The sequence below is a fragment of the Perca fluviatilis genome, chromosome 6 (genome assembly GCF_010015445.1).
Source record: "Perca fluviatilis chromosome 6, GENO_Pfluv_1.0, whole genome shotgun sequence".
Lineage (NCBI taxonomy): Eukaryota > Metazoa > Chordata > Actinopteri > Perciformes > Percidae > Perca > Perca fluviatilis.
Window position 1 is genome coordinate 36057228 of NC_053117.1, and position 16046 is coordinate 36073273.

At 42.2% G+C, this 16046-nt stretch overlaps 1 protein-coding gene across 6 annotated transcripts in view; it reads right to left on the reverse strand.

The window, feature by feature from the left end:
- Positions 1 to 1259: 1259 nt before the first annotated feature.
- The window catches only part of ddr2l (discoidin domain receptor family, member 2, like), a 33772-nt gene continuing 18985 nt past the window's right edge, over positions 1260 to 16046 (reverse strand). For 2 of the 6 annotated variants that reach the window (XM_039802927.1, XM_039802928.1), the window contains exons 6-20: positions 15803 to 15950; positions 13681 to 13786; positions 13248 to 13437; positions 11936 to 12182; positions 11762 to 11851; positions 11280 to 11422; positions 10064 to 10175; positions 8495 to 8611; positions 7512 to 7586; positions 6164 to 6408; positions 5654 to 5781; positions 5292 to 5489; positions 3653 to 3887; positions 3210 to 3359; positions 1260 to 2265 (exon numbers count right to left, since the gene is read on the reverse strand). In XM_039802927.1, the coding sequence (XP_039658861.1) occupies positions 2131 to 2265; positions 3210 to 3359; positions 3653 to 3887; positions 5292 to 5489; positions 5654 to 5781; positions 6164 to 6408; positions 7512 to 7586; positions 8495 to 8611; positions 10064 to 10175; positions 11280 to 11422; positions 11762 to 11851; positions 11936 to 12182; positions 13248 to 13437; positions 13681 to 13786; positions 15803 to 15950 (2319 nt within the window). In that variant the 3' untranslated portion in view covers positions 1260 to 2130. Of the gene's footprint in view, positions 2266 to 3209; positions 3360 to 3652; positions 3888 to 5291; positions 5490 to 5653; positions 5782 to 6163; positions 6472 to 7511; positions 7587 to 8494; positions 8612 to 10063; positions 10176 to 11279; positions 11423 to 11761; positions 11852 to 11935; positions 12183 to 13247; positions 13438 to 13680; positions 13787 to 15802; positions 15951 to 16046 lie in introns of all 6 variants that reach the window. The other 4 variants (XM_039802929.1, XM_039802930.1, XM_039802931.1 and 1 more) reach the window with 4 other exon arrangements.

Here is a 16046-nt window from a genome sequence, read left to right on the forward strand (position 1 = left end):
AGATATGCTTTTGTTTGCATATTGCATGCTACATTTTGTCCAAATCATTCGTAGAGTAGGCAGTTTCAAATACAGCCCTAGTAACCATCACACTGTCAAACTAGGCAAAGACAAGACAAGCCAAATTAGGTGAACGTTAGCTAACATCTCCAAAGTTTTTAGAATGAAGCCAAACCTGGTTTAAACATAACCTAGCTTACTTGCTAAGTACTATGCTAGTTAGTTTGACAGCAAGCTAAGAAGGTAGTTAGCTTGCATATATATTCTTAAACTACAGTGAACGTTGTCTGCTAAAACCCCAGAGAAGAAGCAAGCAATTAGCATCAACAGAGATCTTGCTACTCTTCCAACAGTGCTTAGTGTCTTCCCTGTCTTTAGTACTAAACCAAACCGCATATAAAAACACCATGACAACTTGCTAGCTTTTTAGTCAGCTAATAGCAACGTTGGTCATTCGCCAAACTCTCTATCCTAGTTGCTGCTGCAAAGGCCCTGTTTCTGTTGGGTTAACATTTTTAACTCTTAATTGAACAGTTTGGCATTTGTTCCACTGTTGTCTCATTCGAGTGATGAAACTACTGACTTCAAAATTTAAAATCATAAGGCTCTACAGCAGGGGTCACCAACACGGTGCCCACGGGCACCAGGTAGCCCCCAAGGACCACATGAGTAGCCCTCAGGCCTGTTCTAAAAATTAAAATTGAATATTGATATTATCTGTTTCCCACCTTGTTATGTCATTGTTGATAATTATTGTGAGAAATCATTAACATGACCAGTGTTGTCACATAGATGAGTATTATTAATCATTAATAATCATATATAACTAAGGCAAAAGCAAATTTGTTATTTCAGAAGAGTGTACCAAACTGGTAACCCTTCGTATGACTCAATACCCATAAAGTAGCTCTCAGTTTCAAAAAGGTTGGTGACCCCTGCTCTACAGTATGGCTAGCTTTGTACAAACCAAACCTAACCACAACTAGCTCCATCAAGCAGAACAGGGCAAATGGAGAAACACCTACAGATCTATAGGCTCCAACATAGGACACATTCAACATACATTTTATAGGCCCCAGCACAAACACCGACACAGGTAAGAAGATACTTTGACATTAGATCTTTGCATTAGATACTCTAACCACTAGCAGTACCCGTGTTGTTAATGTTGGCTTAAAATTTCCCCACTCATGCTACAAATATAAGGCACTTTGAATAAAAGCATCCATATGTTTTACAAACGTAATATACTCATTTCATGTTTTTTTTATCACTTACACTCTTTATTTCTCTTTGGCAAGAAAAAGGCTCAACACATTTTATGATTTGGTTTCATGTGCCTCCTTTCTCTACTTAATCACCCACTAACTAATTTTCAGTCTGTGAACCGCACAGGTTTCAACGCAACCTCCCGGCACCATGATGTGAACCTCAGCTGAACAACATTCATATCCACAAAAACGACCAACAAAATTAAAAACAAGAAGAAAAAAAAAATAGAACAAAAATCTAAAAATAAATCTACACTACAATTTGACCCTAACCCTAGCTCCAGTGTGGGTTAATATATGAACATGAATAACTGAGAGACACAGACAGTGCTTTACAATAATAATAAAAACCACAGGGGCAGGAGAAACTACCAAGACTGAAAAGTCCGTCCAGATTTTGGCATCTTTAAAAGCCAAAAAGTAGAAGAAAAATAAAGTTTATGATACCTTTGGCACCAAAACAACATTAAAAAACATATGTCAAAAGGTCCGACAAGACGTTTTGGTCAAAGGGGCTTTAAAGAGATGGATGAAACCGTGAAATCAGAAATGATTGAAATCTTTAAAAAACAAGCTAAGAAATCTTTGTTCACTAATGAACTAAAGGTTTTGGATCTCCTCTGATTGACCAGCCTTTTCTCCTTCTACCTCCATCTTGTCTCTCAGAACAGTGTGCTGCTTTTACTACAAAGCAAACCCACCTTCTGAACACAGTTCTGCCAGTTTCTTCATTCCCTCTGACAGCGATTGACTCTTGTAACGCAATTCCAGTCCTCTGTTTTTTTCTTGTCATTCTGTCATCTTACAGGAGTCCAGAGATGAACAAACCTGCTGAGTGGGACATGCCAGCGGCCTTGGCTCACTGGTTGACGTGGGGCCTCAGGGCTTGGTAAAGTCCCTCGAAGGTGGGTCGGTCAGGTATGTCTCGCCTCCAACAACGCATCATCAGCTCGAAGAGCGAAGGTGGACATAGGGGAGGGCCGTAGAGGAAGATCTAGTAGGAAAATACAGGACGGTTAGTAAAGATCTGAAAAAAGTGTAACAACAAAAATATATATATATATATATACACACAGTATCTCACAAAAGTGAGTACACCCCTCACATTTTAGTAAATATTTCATTATATCTTTTAATGGGACAACACTGAAGAAATTACACTTTGCTACAATGTAAAGTATTAAGTGTACAGCTTGTATAACAGTGTAAATGTGCTTTCCCCTCAAAAATACTCAAAACACAGCCAGTAATGTCTAAACTGCAGCAAAACAAAAGTGAGTACACCCCTAAGTTAAATTCCCATAGAGGCAGGCATATTTTTATTTTTAAAGGCCAGTTATTTCATGGATCCAGGATACTATGCATCCTGATAAACTTTGGATAAACCTTTGGAATTAAAATAGCCCACATCATCACATACCCTTCACCATACATAGAGATTGGCATGGTTTTATGTCGGTTAGCCTAATAGCTGGTTTGATTTACATTGAGAGATGATTTTATGGAAAGTACCCCATGGCAATCTCACATTAATCTAACGGTTACAAACGGGCTCTGTAATGGACGACACGCTAATGTGCTGACGGATTCTGTTGTGTTTTAGCGGCGCTATCCGCCAGGCTAAAGCAGTCAACCTAGGGTAAACACTGGGTGTACAATATAAGTCAGGACAATATATAAAAAAAAAAAAAAAACAGTGTAGTATCGAGCATTTTCTAATGAAATTTCATTTGAGGCTGCGACTTCGCCGGTCAAAGTTGACCAAAGCGATGTGGACATGCCAATTTGCTTTTCCACCAGAAGCTAAAGTTTTATTCGTCCCTTCGCGCGCATAGAATTGAAGTGAACGTGAATTAAATATTCGCCAATGTTAATTTTGTGCACGTGTGACCGTGCCCTTATGCGTGACTTGAAACCAATGAGTTTGATTCGTCTCACCTGTCTGCCCTGGTTCCTGAAGAACTCGCCAGTGTTCTCTATGACCTGTTCGTCAGACAGCAGGCTGTACGGTTGCTCCTTACACAGAGTGAAGATCTCCCAAAGGGTGACGCCAAACGCCCACACGTCACTGGCCGTGGTGAACTTACCCTGGAGACGAGTCATCCATCAATAAAAATACTTTTTCACATAATTGTGCAGCTGCAGAAATTCTCTTGAAACTAGGCGATCCACTGACATTCATAGTGTATAAAAGAAAAGTTACTCCAAGACAAGATTAAGGAATGATTTAAAGCTTTTGGTTTTACTTTTACTTTACTTTTTTCAACCATCATTAGGAGCAGGTATAGGTGCCAGGGAGCAACAGATTATCTATTTTGACAAGTGATCTTCTTTTCTTTCTTTAGACCGATCTTATGTTAACTCCCCCCACCCTCCCTCACCAGCAGGATGCTCTCCCAAGCCATCCATCGAATGGGCAGCACCGCCCGGCCCTGGATGCGGTAGTAGTCGCTGCTGTACAGGTTCCGGCTCATACCGAAGTCGGCAATCTTGATGGTGAGGCGGCGGTCCAGGAGGCAGTTCCTGGTGGCCAGGTCGCGGTGCACAAAGTTCAGAGACGCAAGATACCTCATCCCCGACGAGATCTGAACCGACATGTGGAGAAGGTCGGACAGACTGGAGGGAGGGGGGAAAAGGAAGGACGAGGTTAAGAGATAAGGAAAGAAGAAGAAGACGAGGTTAAGAAGAAGTGACAGTGGAGTGAATTTTGAATTTATGTGTGTTCCTTTGTTCCTCTGTAGAAGAGTCTTGATCATAGCCTGTATGTTATATCACATCTCAGGGTTCAACAATAAGTGTTCCCCGATGGCCCGGGGCAAGTAAAACGCCATGTCGGGCAAGTAAATATAACAACCCAATTGCCCGTTCAGGCAAAAAAAAAGTTTCAATAATTTTTTCCGATGATTGTATCATAAATTACGTTATACAGTATTGGATCCTGCTTACAGTTCCACAATGATTTCCAGGTCTTTTATAAAAACATCCTACGCTATCAATTTTTTTTTTTAAGTGCAGTTAAAGTGTTTGCATAAAACATTTCTCATTTGCAGTTATTGTAGGTTTAGGCTGTGGTCTCTGCTGCGTTTTCCAGTTCAAATTCTTGGCCAAGACAAAGGAGACGTGGGCCGACGTGAGGCAACACCACATTCGGCCTTCGTCGCAATTAGTTCCTTGCCGTCGGCTTGGTGTGTCGTGGCCTTTAGAAACCTAAAATTACAAATGCTCCAACTCAAACTATTTGACAATTAGGGTGTCTAAAAATGTATGCGGTCAAACAAATTAAAGATAGTAACTAACAAAAAACTATTTGTATAGAGGCCTGTAAATATTGACTTCGGGCAAGTAGAATTTTACTTCACTTAAAGTGCTCATATCATGCTCATTTTCAGGTTCATAATTGTATTTAGAGGTTATATCAGAATAGGTTTACACGGTTTAATTTTCAAAAAACACCATCTGTTTGTTGTAATACACATTGCTGCAGCTCCTCTTTTCACCCTGTGTGTTGAGCTCTCTGTTTTAGCTACAGAGTGAGACATCACACTTCTGTTCCATCTTTGTTGGGAGTCGCACATGCGTACCTAGGTAAGGACTACTAGCCAGTCAGAAACAGAGTATGAGGGCGTGCCACGCTAGCAGCTAGGAGAGCATTATAACGTGTGTGTCTCTGAAGTAAAGGCTGGACTACAATAGAGCTGTTTGGAGCAGTTTGTGAACAGTGTTTTCTGTTGGAGATGGTAAGTCCCTTTGGGGTGGACTTTGGGCTTTTTCACTTTGTAAACCTAAAACGTGCACAAAAAGATATATAACACATTAAAGGAAAGGGAAAAAACAAAAAGCATAATATGAGCACTTTAATCGACCGGGCAAGTGAAAAAAAAAAAAATAAATGTTGAACCCTGCATCTGTTCAAAAAGGAAACATGTCGCCCCCTGCTGCGTCCATCAAGAACTACATGAACTGGATGGATTGAAAAGGTGGTGTTGGTATGTATATAGACAGAGTGTGTGTTATAATAACCTGACTGAAGGGATGTTGTTGGCGTGTGTCAGCGTGCTCTCGATCTCCCGCTGGGACAGGAACATGTTGAGGTCTCCGTTCTCCATGTACTCGGTCACCATACACAGCGGGTCGGACGACACGCACACGCACAGCAGCCGGATGATGTTGGGGTCGTTGAGACGAGACATGATCTTTATTTCCTTCAGGAAGTCATTTCTGATGGACAAACACATCTCAGGTCCCTTATTAAGTTATGTGAAAGGATATGTTTTAGGCTTCGCAGCTTCTTAGGAGCAACACTAGAGACACTTTTAAAAAGGAACAAACTAGGGCACAGATCAGTATACATAAAAACACTGTCACTCGGACACGCGGCGTACCTGGCTTGGCTGGTGGCGTCGGCTCTCAGCTGTTTAACAGCCACCAGCACTGAACGACCATCTCTGTCAGGGAGAGGAGACCCCTCCCCAAGGAATTCTGGGAGTCCCTCTGCCTCACACAGGTGGACCTGCAGGAGACAAGTAGGAATAAATAGAACCATGGAAGCAATTTGGTGATGTCCTGAAAACTGCTATGTTTCTACTGTACGTTTTAGCTTAATAGTACTTTTTACTAAATGTATTGTAATTTTTATATTGTTATGTTAATATGACTTTAAGCATCTAGGGACTGCAGATGAAAAATAGCCTTCTGGCTAACTCTGGCATATTGACAGAAATGTTTATTAATATGCACTGTCCCTGTAATAAAAAAATTAAAAAGAAATTAAAAATAGATCCCAGACAGATTCAAAGACATTGAGAAGATTCAAATGCCCGCATCACTTTCATTTTCAAACAATTTTGTTTTATTCTCCAAACTTTGAAGGATTTCCCAGCTTTCCCGCTCACCTCTCCAAACTGCCCCTCCCCCAGCTTCTCCCTGAAGATCAGATGTTGCCGTGGGAACTCGGCGGCCGAGATGTCCTTCCTGGTGAGCGAGTCCACGGTGAGGGCGGGGACGGCGTACATGTTGCTGCCGGTGACGCCCTGCAGCCGCACGATGTCCGTCTCGGCGTAGTGCGGCGCGCTGCTATGGAAACACTGGTGCGGCGTGCACTGGGTGACGTCGGGCTCGGCGTAGCCTCCGCCACACGCTGATGGAGAGAGAAGGAAGCCGTGACACCTTTTCTCTTGCGATTTCTTATGCTCCAATGGCCCTATTTGTTTTCATTAGAAGAGAACTATATAATTACACCATTATTGTAAGTAAACTACTCTGTTATCCTGAGATAATGACTTCATTAACTTGAGTTCTTCTGGTACATCAATGTCTGTAGATCCTGAAAAACATTTCAAATGTACTGATGTTCATTACCTGTGTGTTAGTCATCTCACGTTTGTGACTTTAGCTCCTTTAAAAGGACAATTCCGGCGCAAAATGAACCTAAGGGTTAATAACGTATATGTGTACCGAGTCGACCGTTCTCTGGGATATGTTTTCATGCTAATCGAATGTCTGTAGCTTGAAACAATCTAAACGGTAGCATAATGAGGGTCCCTACATGTAAACCGAAGCATTGAGAACTTTGTAAGTGGACAGACAGTTTATTAAAAAGATAGTTTATAAAGACCGTTCACTATACAGGCAGGCGCCATCTTGGGAAAACAGTCATGACCGGTCGAACGACCTGCGTGAGCTATGTTACTGGTTGCATGGCGTTCCTGGTACAATCTTTATAAACTATCTTTTTAATAACCTGTCTGTACACTTACAAAGTTCTCAATGCTTCAGTTTACATGTAGGGATCCTCATTATGCTACCGTGCTATTTTGAGCCTTGTTAGTGGTGTAGAAATAGCAATTTATCCTCTGCCCCGACTACTAGCGTTATAAGCTAATCAGCGGTTTGCGGTAGCTTGTTTCAAGCTAGAGACGCATTCGATTAGCATGAAAACATATCCCAGAGAATGGTCGACTCGGTACACATATGTTATTAACCCCTAGGTTCATTTTGCGCCGGAATTGTCCTTTAAAAATATTTTAAACCTGACTTTCACAGAGTTTACAAACGTCGGTGAAGAACTTGATTTTTCAACACTGAAAAATGTGTCCGCAGCAGGAAATGAATACAGTGGATTGTAGAGAGAATAATGTATGCATGCACTGAAATAAAAAAGCAATTTCAAAATAAACACACGTCCTCGTCTACTGTCTGACAGATGTTTAAATGTCTGAAGTCACACCTTTCAGCTCTTACCACGCAGCCAGCCTGACGTCAAGTGACAGGAAGTCAGCAGGAGGAGGTCATAGAGAGGATTACCGAGGAGGAGAGCTGGAGGAGGAAGAGGAGGAGGAAACATGGACAGAGACAGAGAGGGCTGGGAGGTAAAAGAGAGAGAAAACTGCAGAATGATTGAGCATGCACATTCAGCATCATCAAGAAAATCCTAAGGACAAAAAAAGAAAGAGAGCGAAAAAAGAAAAGCAGAGAGAGAGAGAGAGCTTGTACAATGTTGTCCTGAAGCAAATAAAGAAAATTAAAAGCAGAGAAACATTCAAAAGATGTTAAGAAGTGGTGAAGTAGATTTCCCAGCAGGGGGCAGACTGCGGCAGTTTGGAGAATTTAACTGAAGGCCTCGACTCTCTCTGACAGCTTTAACAGCCGTGTCTAAACATGTCATCACGGGACATGTGGAGCATTTTAAAACAGATTTACTACCACTCAAGTTTATGTTTTTTCCTGAGATGAGGAGGGTCTCAGTTAACAATCACCAAATGATAAATAACTGGTCAATAAAACATGAACATAATGACGTGCCTGTGAGGAGAACTGGGGGATTTAAAAGGAACATTTGTCAACATTTGTCTTTTCTCATATTGACACATGCCTTTGGTGTGGGGGATCCGGGTTCGATTCCCACTGCGATACATCAACCAATGTGTCCCTGAGCAAGACACTTAACCCCTAGTTGCTCCAGAGGTGTGCAACCTCGATATATATAGTAATTGTAAGACTCTTTGGATAAAAGCGTCAGCTAAATAACATGTAATATTTCTTTCTTCTACGATTACTGTAAGGTTAAAAAAAGTATGTTTTGGGGTGACCTCTAGCTCACCCAGTAAGAGCGTGTGAGTCCTTTGCAGCGGCCCGGGTGTGGCCCTTTCCTGCGTGTCATCCCCCATCTCTCTTCCACGTTTCCTGTCTATCCACTGTCAAAAAAAATAAAAAAGGATGTTTACCTGAGGCCTCTGCACTCTGGGACAGCTCCGGCAGTTTGTTTCTCAGCACCGCCGGGTTCTGGTACTGCGGGTCCAACAGAAAAACTCTCTCATAGTGAGGGTCAGTGTTAGCAGGGCCTGAGGGAAACAAAAACACATGAATTAATCGAGCATGCAAAGCCCAAACAACCCTGTCGGAGTATGTCTCAGCAATTTAAAGGGGAACTATGCTGGTTTTTTTAGCTTAATCTACCTTAACTGAACAGCTTTGGAGTCATTGGAATGGTTATATGACTTTTGTTTTCGAGTTGAATGGTTCCCCCTAGCGCCTGTGAGCGGAAAAAAACACCCTTGCAACTTCAGCGTCAGGAAGTGATATCAGCGTCAAGAAGTGATATCAGGTCTCGCGATGTAACGAATTGCTTCACGGCACTGCACACATACGCCCATTCAGGAACCGGCTAACAAGGTAGCGATGGAGTTTTTCACACTATCGTCATGGCTGAGCCGGCAAAAAAAGAAGCAGAAAGCTAGGAAAGCATTGTCGGAGGAACAGCAAAAGAGGAAATGGCAGCCTGAACGAGCGAGGACTCAGACACACAAGTAAACATCGGAGCTGCCAAATATCTATTCCGACGCTGTAGGGAGAGCTCTATAGAGAAACCTGCGAGCAAAAAGCAAAGAAATGGCCCAAACTGCATAGCGCCCCTTTAAAGGTGCCGTAGGTAGGATTGTGAAGATCCAGGACTTAGCCAAAAAATGTGAACATCAACAACTTCGCAGTCCCTCCCCTTTTCCGCTAAAGCCCAAAATGGTCTCCTAAGCCCCTCCCCCCACAAGGGAGAATGAATGCGTGTGCATGAGCAGTGATTGACACCCCCCTGGCCCTGATTGGTGGCCAGGGGGTGCCAGAGGAGCTGGATTTTTTTTTTTTTTTATGACCTGCTTCATGTAGTTCTACTGGAACATAGGGTCAGTTTCAGAAAATATGACAGAAAGTTAGTTTTATAAGTCTTACCTATTGCACCTTTAAATGAGTAAATTTGTACTAAAACTATCAAAGTAGCAGCCATCAAATTCTTATTTTTAACACATGGTTCAGATATTTGAGTAGGCTATTGAGTTTTGTTTTCTCAGGGTAATGGATTTTTTTCTGCACCATTTATCCATTTCCATATATATTTTAGTCCTGACCAAAATGGTGGATCTACCAATTGACCGATAGACAGACCAACATTGCCATCCCATAGCAGAACTATACTTTGTCTCATTGGTGAGCCGGTGAGTCCTGCTACTTTGGAAATGAAAACCAGTCACAATGTGACAAGTGATCTGAGAGAAAACCAGACTTCTGCACCTCCTCTTGGCTTTGTTTTCAGGCTTCAGAAAAATCTAGCCCATGACGGGAGACATCGGCCAATCTCAGGTCATTTCAGAGAGAGAGTTTCTATTGGCAGTTCTGTGCATGCATATGCAAGTGTTACATTATGTGACATAGAGGGAGATACTCAAACCCATTAAAAGCCGTTTCTAGCCTTCTATTTGGACTTGAAGGAAGTGCAACAGACCGACTGACTGCTTGTTGTCTACCTGAAGGGGGGTGGCCTGAGCGGGGGGGCACAGGGGGGGTCTGGAGGATGATGGTGTCACTGCAGGACGACAGCCGAACTGTTACCTCCTCGTCAAGGATCCGACGTGGAGCCTAGAGGAGGAGATAGGGAGAGAAAACCATTTCTTACAGCTGTGTTTTTGTTGAACACTGGCTTCACAGCTGTTGGGAAATAAATGTATTATTGGATTTTCAAACATTAGTCTTGGGTTGTTGTTATGTAGCCTTTCAGAGGCTACTGCACGGTTAAATCAATGAATTTCATTAAACCTACCACCGGAACAATTTTAGGTGGTGAACTGGCGATCTGCCCCAAATATTCCTGTTTCATATTGTCGCCATGACGCACAAACACGTGGTAAATGTACAGTAAGGAAGGGCATCATTCGCATCTGGTCAAAATGCCACTGTATTGCCACCCATAGGATGAATAGGTGTAGCAGGAATCAGATGATAACCTACTGTTTTACCAGCCTATGTAAAAATATTGGCCCCCTTGCCACTTTTAACTATAGCCAGACCGATTTTTAAGGTCGATGTCGATACAAATATTTGGTGATTTAAAAGTCCGATATTCCGATATATCGATTTCGATATATATATATATATATATATATATATATATATATATATTGTGTTTTTTTTTTTTTTAAACGTGTAACAAAACAAACAGATTTCCCTAACATTAGTTATTTGTAGTTATTAATGAGTCCTCACTAAAATAATTATTGTCACAACAGAACAGGGGAACATCAAAATATATGAAAGTTCTGATAAATAAAATGTATAAAAATACAAACTTAAAATATGAAATTTGAAGGGTTAAACACGAGTGTTGCCAACAGGGACGTTGTAGAGCGCCCTCTGGTGGACAACGCCAACACTCATAACACGGTTGAAGGGTGTTTCGTTTTAATTTTATTTTTTAAATATTCATTTATCGGCCATTATAAATGCTGATACCGATAGTTTGGAAAATGCCTAATATTGGCCGATAATATCGGCCTGCCGTTATATCAGTCGGGTTCTACTTTTGACAGCCCCCTCAGTCACTTCATCCTGGCGCCAGATAATCTCAGATTCGACCGGTGGCTCGAAGCTGCCAGAGACTTACTGGGAACTGAAAACAATGGCGGTGTTAGGAAAGTTTCCACTGCTTTAGTCCTGTATCTCTTTAACAGGGGTTCATCTGCTCACCTTCTCCAGCACCTTACAGACATACTGGCACCAAAGGATGAGGAAGATGATGATGACCAACAGCAGGATGATGGTCACCAGGCAGCCAATCAGAATGGGCGTGTTCCCATCATCTGGCGGGCCGCTGGCTGATGGACTGGCTGCTGTGGAGAAGTAAAAGACGATTCAATGACTACTGCTGTTTTCTACAGATTAGATAAGACAGGTGACAGTTGTGCACGGAACACCCTTAAGTTGTTTCAATTTTAGGGGTTATAGACCCAATAACAATGTTTGTTTACAATAACTTCCGGGTAGAAAACTCCTGCGTACATACAATTTAACAGCACTGAGCAAATGGGGACGAGGACAAGTTTGCCCATTTCACATTTCTCCGCAATTCAAATTAACTGCCATTTGTCTACCCGGAAGTGTTTTTTGTGTTAGCGTGACGTTTCGGTCTATTTCATGTGAAATAAAAAGGGTAAGGTCAAAGGTCATACCTGTCATAAGTGTGGTTGGCATGGTGCTCTCCTTCTTGACTGGAGGGGAGGTCGACCCCAGGGTCATCAGGGTCGGGAGTACGGTATCCACTGAGGGACAAATATAGGGAAGTCATTTTATTTATCTGTTTGAAAGAAATGTTTATCTGTGTGTGTGTGTGTGTGTGTGTTTACCTGACTGAAAGGAGATCTCGCTGAACATCATCCACACGTCGGCGAAGTAGAAGCGGCAGCGGAGGGATTTGCCGGCGCGGCGGTTAAGCGGCACGGTGACGTAGCGGGCGCTCGGGTTCCTGTCGTCCAGCACCGTCTTGAACGCCACAGGCTCCAACTCCCAGCCGGCTATGAGGCGGGGCTTGAACCAACAGGAAACGGAGGAGAAGATCTTCACACCGCGGTGGAACATGTTGTTACTGTGAACCTGGACGGAGAAGAGATCATGTTTTTAGATTGAAAACAGAATAATGAAACATAATGAATAAATTAATAGTTTTTCTTTTGAAACAATCAAAAAGTGTTTTTCTGTAGTGGTATATAGGACGACTTCCAAAATTTCTCTTACAGAGAACTGAAAGCCGGCCTCCTTTTCAATCTAGATACACCTAAGACACACCAGAAGAAATACACCAAGAAAACATGAATAGAAAAGGTTTGTGTGACCTTAAGGGCCCTATCTTGCACCCGGCGCAGCGCAAAGCCCGACGCAAGTGTCTTTGCTGGTTTAAGGCCGACGCAGTTGTCAATTTTCCATCCAGCGGCCACGTCGTTTCAATAGCAAATGCACCTGCGCCCATCTTTGCGCCCATGGGCGTGCTGGTCTTACAGGGAGGTGTGTTCAGGTGAATTCTTGGCATATTGCTATCTTGAGGCAGCGGGAAGTGATCGCGCCATTGACCAACAAAAACCTGGTCTAAAGTCAAGTTCATTGTTATTTTAACAGTGAATTAGTAAAATGCGGCTGGGCTCGTGCACAGCACACACACACTATTCTTGTTACACACACACACACACAGGGAAGCACAGCAGCACACAAACATGCAAAAGATTACAAAAAAGAATATTACGGTGCAAATCTGCCATCATAATAGCAATGCGCCAAGGTACAAACGCGCCTGGCTTTTAAAGGGAATGGGAGATGACACAATTGTCCATTACATGACATTATGAAAGTTTGCCAGATTGGGTAGCGCGAGCTGTAGTTCCAATGAAACAACCTGGGGGACCGAAGCGGGAAAAGTTATCAAGTGTTGCTTAAATGAAGACACTAAGCAAGGACCCTTTTTTCCACTGTCAAACTAGCAAAAGTGGATTTGGACACGCACTAAATGCACCTGCGCCATGCGCTTCACGCCGTGCGCTTAGATCGTTAAAATAGGGCCCTTAGTGTTCTACTGGATCTGTCTGTGCAGTGCTGCTGTGCATTAGAAGCATGTTTATAAATGTGGCTGGTGAGCTGCTGAGAGGATGTAAAGTAAGATCTGAAAACCTTCATGGAGGTGAAGTTCCTCTGCCGGTCGAAGACAAACTCCATCTCCACGTATCCCTGACTTCCCAGCGAGTCGTTCCTCCAGCCCAGGTAGTTGTAGCCCGGCCACACGTGGTTCTGACGCGTCACAAGGAAGTCATCCAGGCCGATCACACCGTCCGTCAGCTGGCCCAGCCCGCCAAACAGCCTCCTATTGGACGAAACAGCTGTCAGTCACAGAGAGCATGGAGACAGCAAGCACCGATGTGCGATGAGCGGTCGTGTCGAGATGGTAATCTGAAAGATTTGGGAAAACTCTCGCGAGACGGTTCAGGTGTTGACCTCGAATGGTTAAGGTTAGGATATGGTTGTCGGGCAGGGAGTCTCGCGAGAGTTTTCGCAAATCTAGGGTTACCATCTAGACACGACTGTGATGAGTGTGTGTGTGACTCGCCTCCTCTCATGTACTCCATCATACGTGGAGTCGTTGAGGCTGGCGATGGGATAACCAGGGGGCATCATGAGCTGACCCTCTGGAGCGCTGTAGGAGATCAGACCGTCTGCAGGAAGGAGGGTGGGGGGGCGGGACAGGTTCAAGACATTAGAAATGCCTCCGCTACTACTTTTGTGTTTTAAAGTGTTAGTTCGGATTCACCAAAGTCACACGATAACACAAACAAACTTAACAGATCGAGGCAGCTTTCATGTTCGGTGAGGTAAAATTACTGTTTTTGTCAAAGGAGTCTGGTGGCTTCGAACAGAATGACATAACAGTTTCAGTTTCCCTTGTAAAGGGCTGTTTGACGGCAAGGTAAAGCACTGAAAATATTCCAAATATAATGTGCTCAAATAAACTTAAAATTATTTCTTCAAGTAGCCAAAATCGATACAGCAAAGTATCACAATTTTCCGTGGCAATACGGTATCAATACACGGATGCCAAGTATTGATCTTTTATTATATAAATTGCACATGACAACTTTGTTGGTACATTCATGATTGTTATTACATTTATGATTCATGACAGTGTTGGTCAATTTGTCTGCTTGACAATCCCATTTTGCAGCAATAAAAGTGAAGTGAGATAACCAAACGAAGAAATTTACCTTTTTACTGTAGATAAAACAGATGTTGACAAAGTTTTCTTTTGGGGACATAATTTGAAGTTGGAAAAAGGGTAATAAAATGCAATATATTGCAGAATATTGCATATGTTTAAAATCAGAATAATATAGTGTGGCTAGTATCTTGATAATGTCGTATGATGGGGCCTCTGGTGATTCCCAGCCATAACATTTAGCTGCTTCCCCCGTCCACAGCAGGACATTGCTTAGCTCCTGTGTCAGTACTCCTGCCTGCTCCTCCAAACTGGGAATGATTTCCATTTATTTGTTTTAACCCTTGTGTTGTCTTCTTGTCAAATTTGACCCATTTTTCAAAATGTCTATATCAGAAATAATGGGTTTCCTTTTAACTACCTAATTTTAAGTACCCACAAATAACATGGATGATTCCACACATCGCGCTTTGCAAGTACAACAAAAGATCGGATCTCCACTTTCATTGACTTTTGGGTGTTTTATAAAAAACATTTGCATTTGAAAAAAAAAGATGAAGTTTCAAAACCAGACTGAACGTTGACATATGCCCTTCTGTAATTATCTTTCATTTAATATGAGTCTAAATAATTCATAATTTCTGCTTTTTTTAACTCAAGAATTAGGTATAATGTCCTATAAATGAGGTTTATTGACCATGAATTCCAAAAATGCAGTAAATGTAAAACTGGTAATAAGTTGGTGTTAGTGGTGTTTATACATGGTAGTGAAAAGAAGCGTTAAACGGCAAAAAAAAAAAGAGTCCAAAACATAGTAAAAAGTGACAAAAGTTTCGATTAAAGAGACGAAAACATCAGAAAAAGTCTGTTGATTTTCAGGATGACAAGTACATGGTCGAATGGAAGACAACACAAGGGTTAAATTCAACAAGCAATTTGTTGTATTTTGGCAGAATACTGAAAGCAGCAGAAATGCAGAACTGAGGTCACTTTAATAATAGTTTTATTTATTGCAAGTAATGTCGTTATCAACATCGTTATCGCATATCGCATATTTTCCTCCCACTTTAAAAACCATCCCTCTAATGTTTTAACCTGCCACCCAAAGAGTTCATAACTTTTTTTTTATTCATCATTTAGATAATATTTCTGCAGTGTTTGCTTGATGTGAGTTTTTTTTTTGCGAACAAACTGTGTGCTATAATCTAACAGTACTAGGTTGCGTGAATTGCAGTTTTATTGCACCATTAAAAATGGTCTCACAAACAATCCCTCTTGACTTTTATAGAATGAGGAGGTTTCAGCGGAGTTTATTCGAGTCTGAGGAGGGGTAAACATTTCTGAGAAATCCACTGAATCAACAACCTTCAATGTCAGCAAAGCATAAACACATTAACCGTGTGACTGTGTGTGTGTGTGTGTGTGTGTGTGTGTGTGTGTGTGTGTGTGTGTGTGTGTGTGTGTGTGTGTGTGTGTGTGTGTGTGTGTGTGTGTGTGTGTGTGTGTTAATGTGTCCTACCCTCCCAGGGACAGCCGTACAGCTCCACTCTCATGCAGACGGTGGTGGACACTCTGGTGACTGGAATCAGCCGGACGTAGCGAGTGATGATCGGAGGGTGCAGGTCGTTGATGACAGAGGTGTAGGCGTTTTTGTTGCCCTCCATCACCTGGAGACAAATATCATAGCTGAAACATCAATTGTCCTGAAGATGGGACGAGTTTCTACAGTGTTTGATTACTGCAAAAACAGCAACATCTACCAC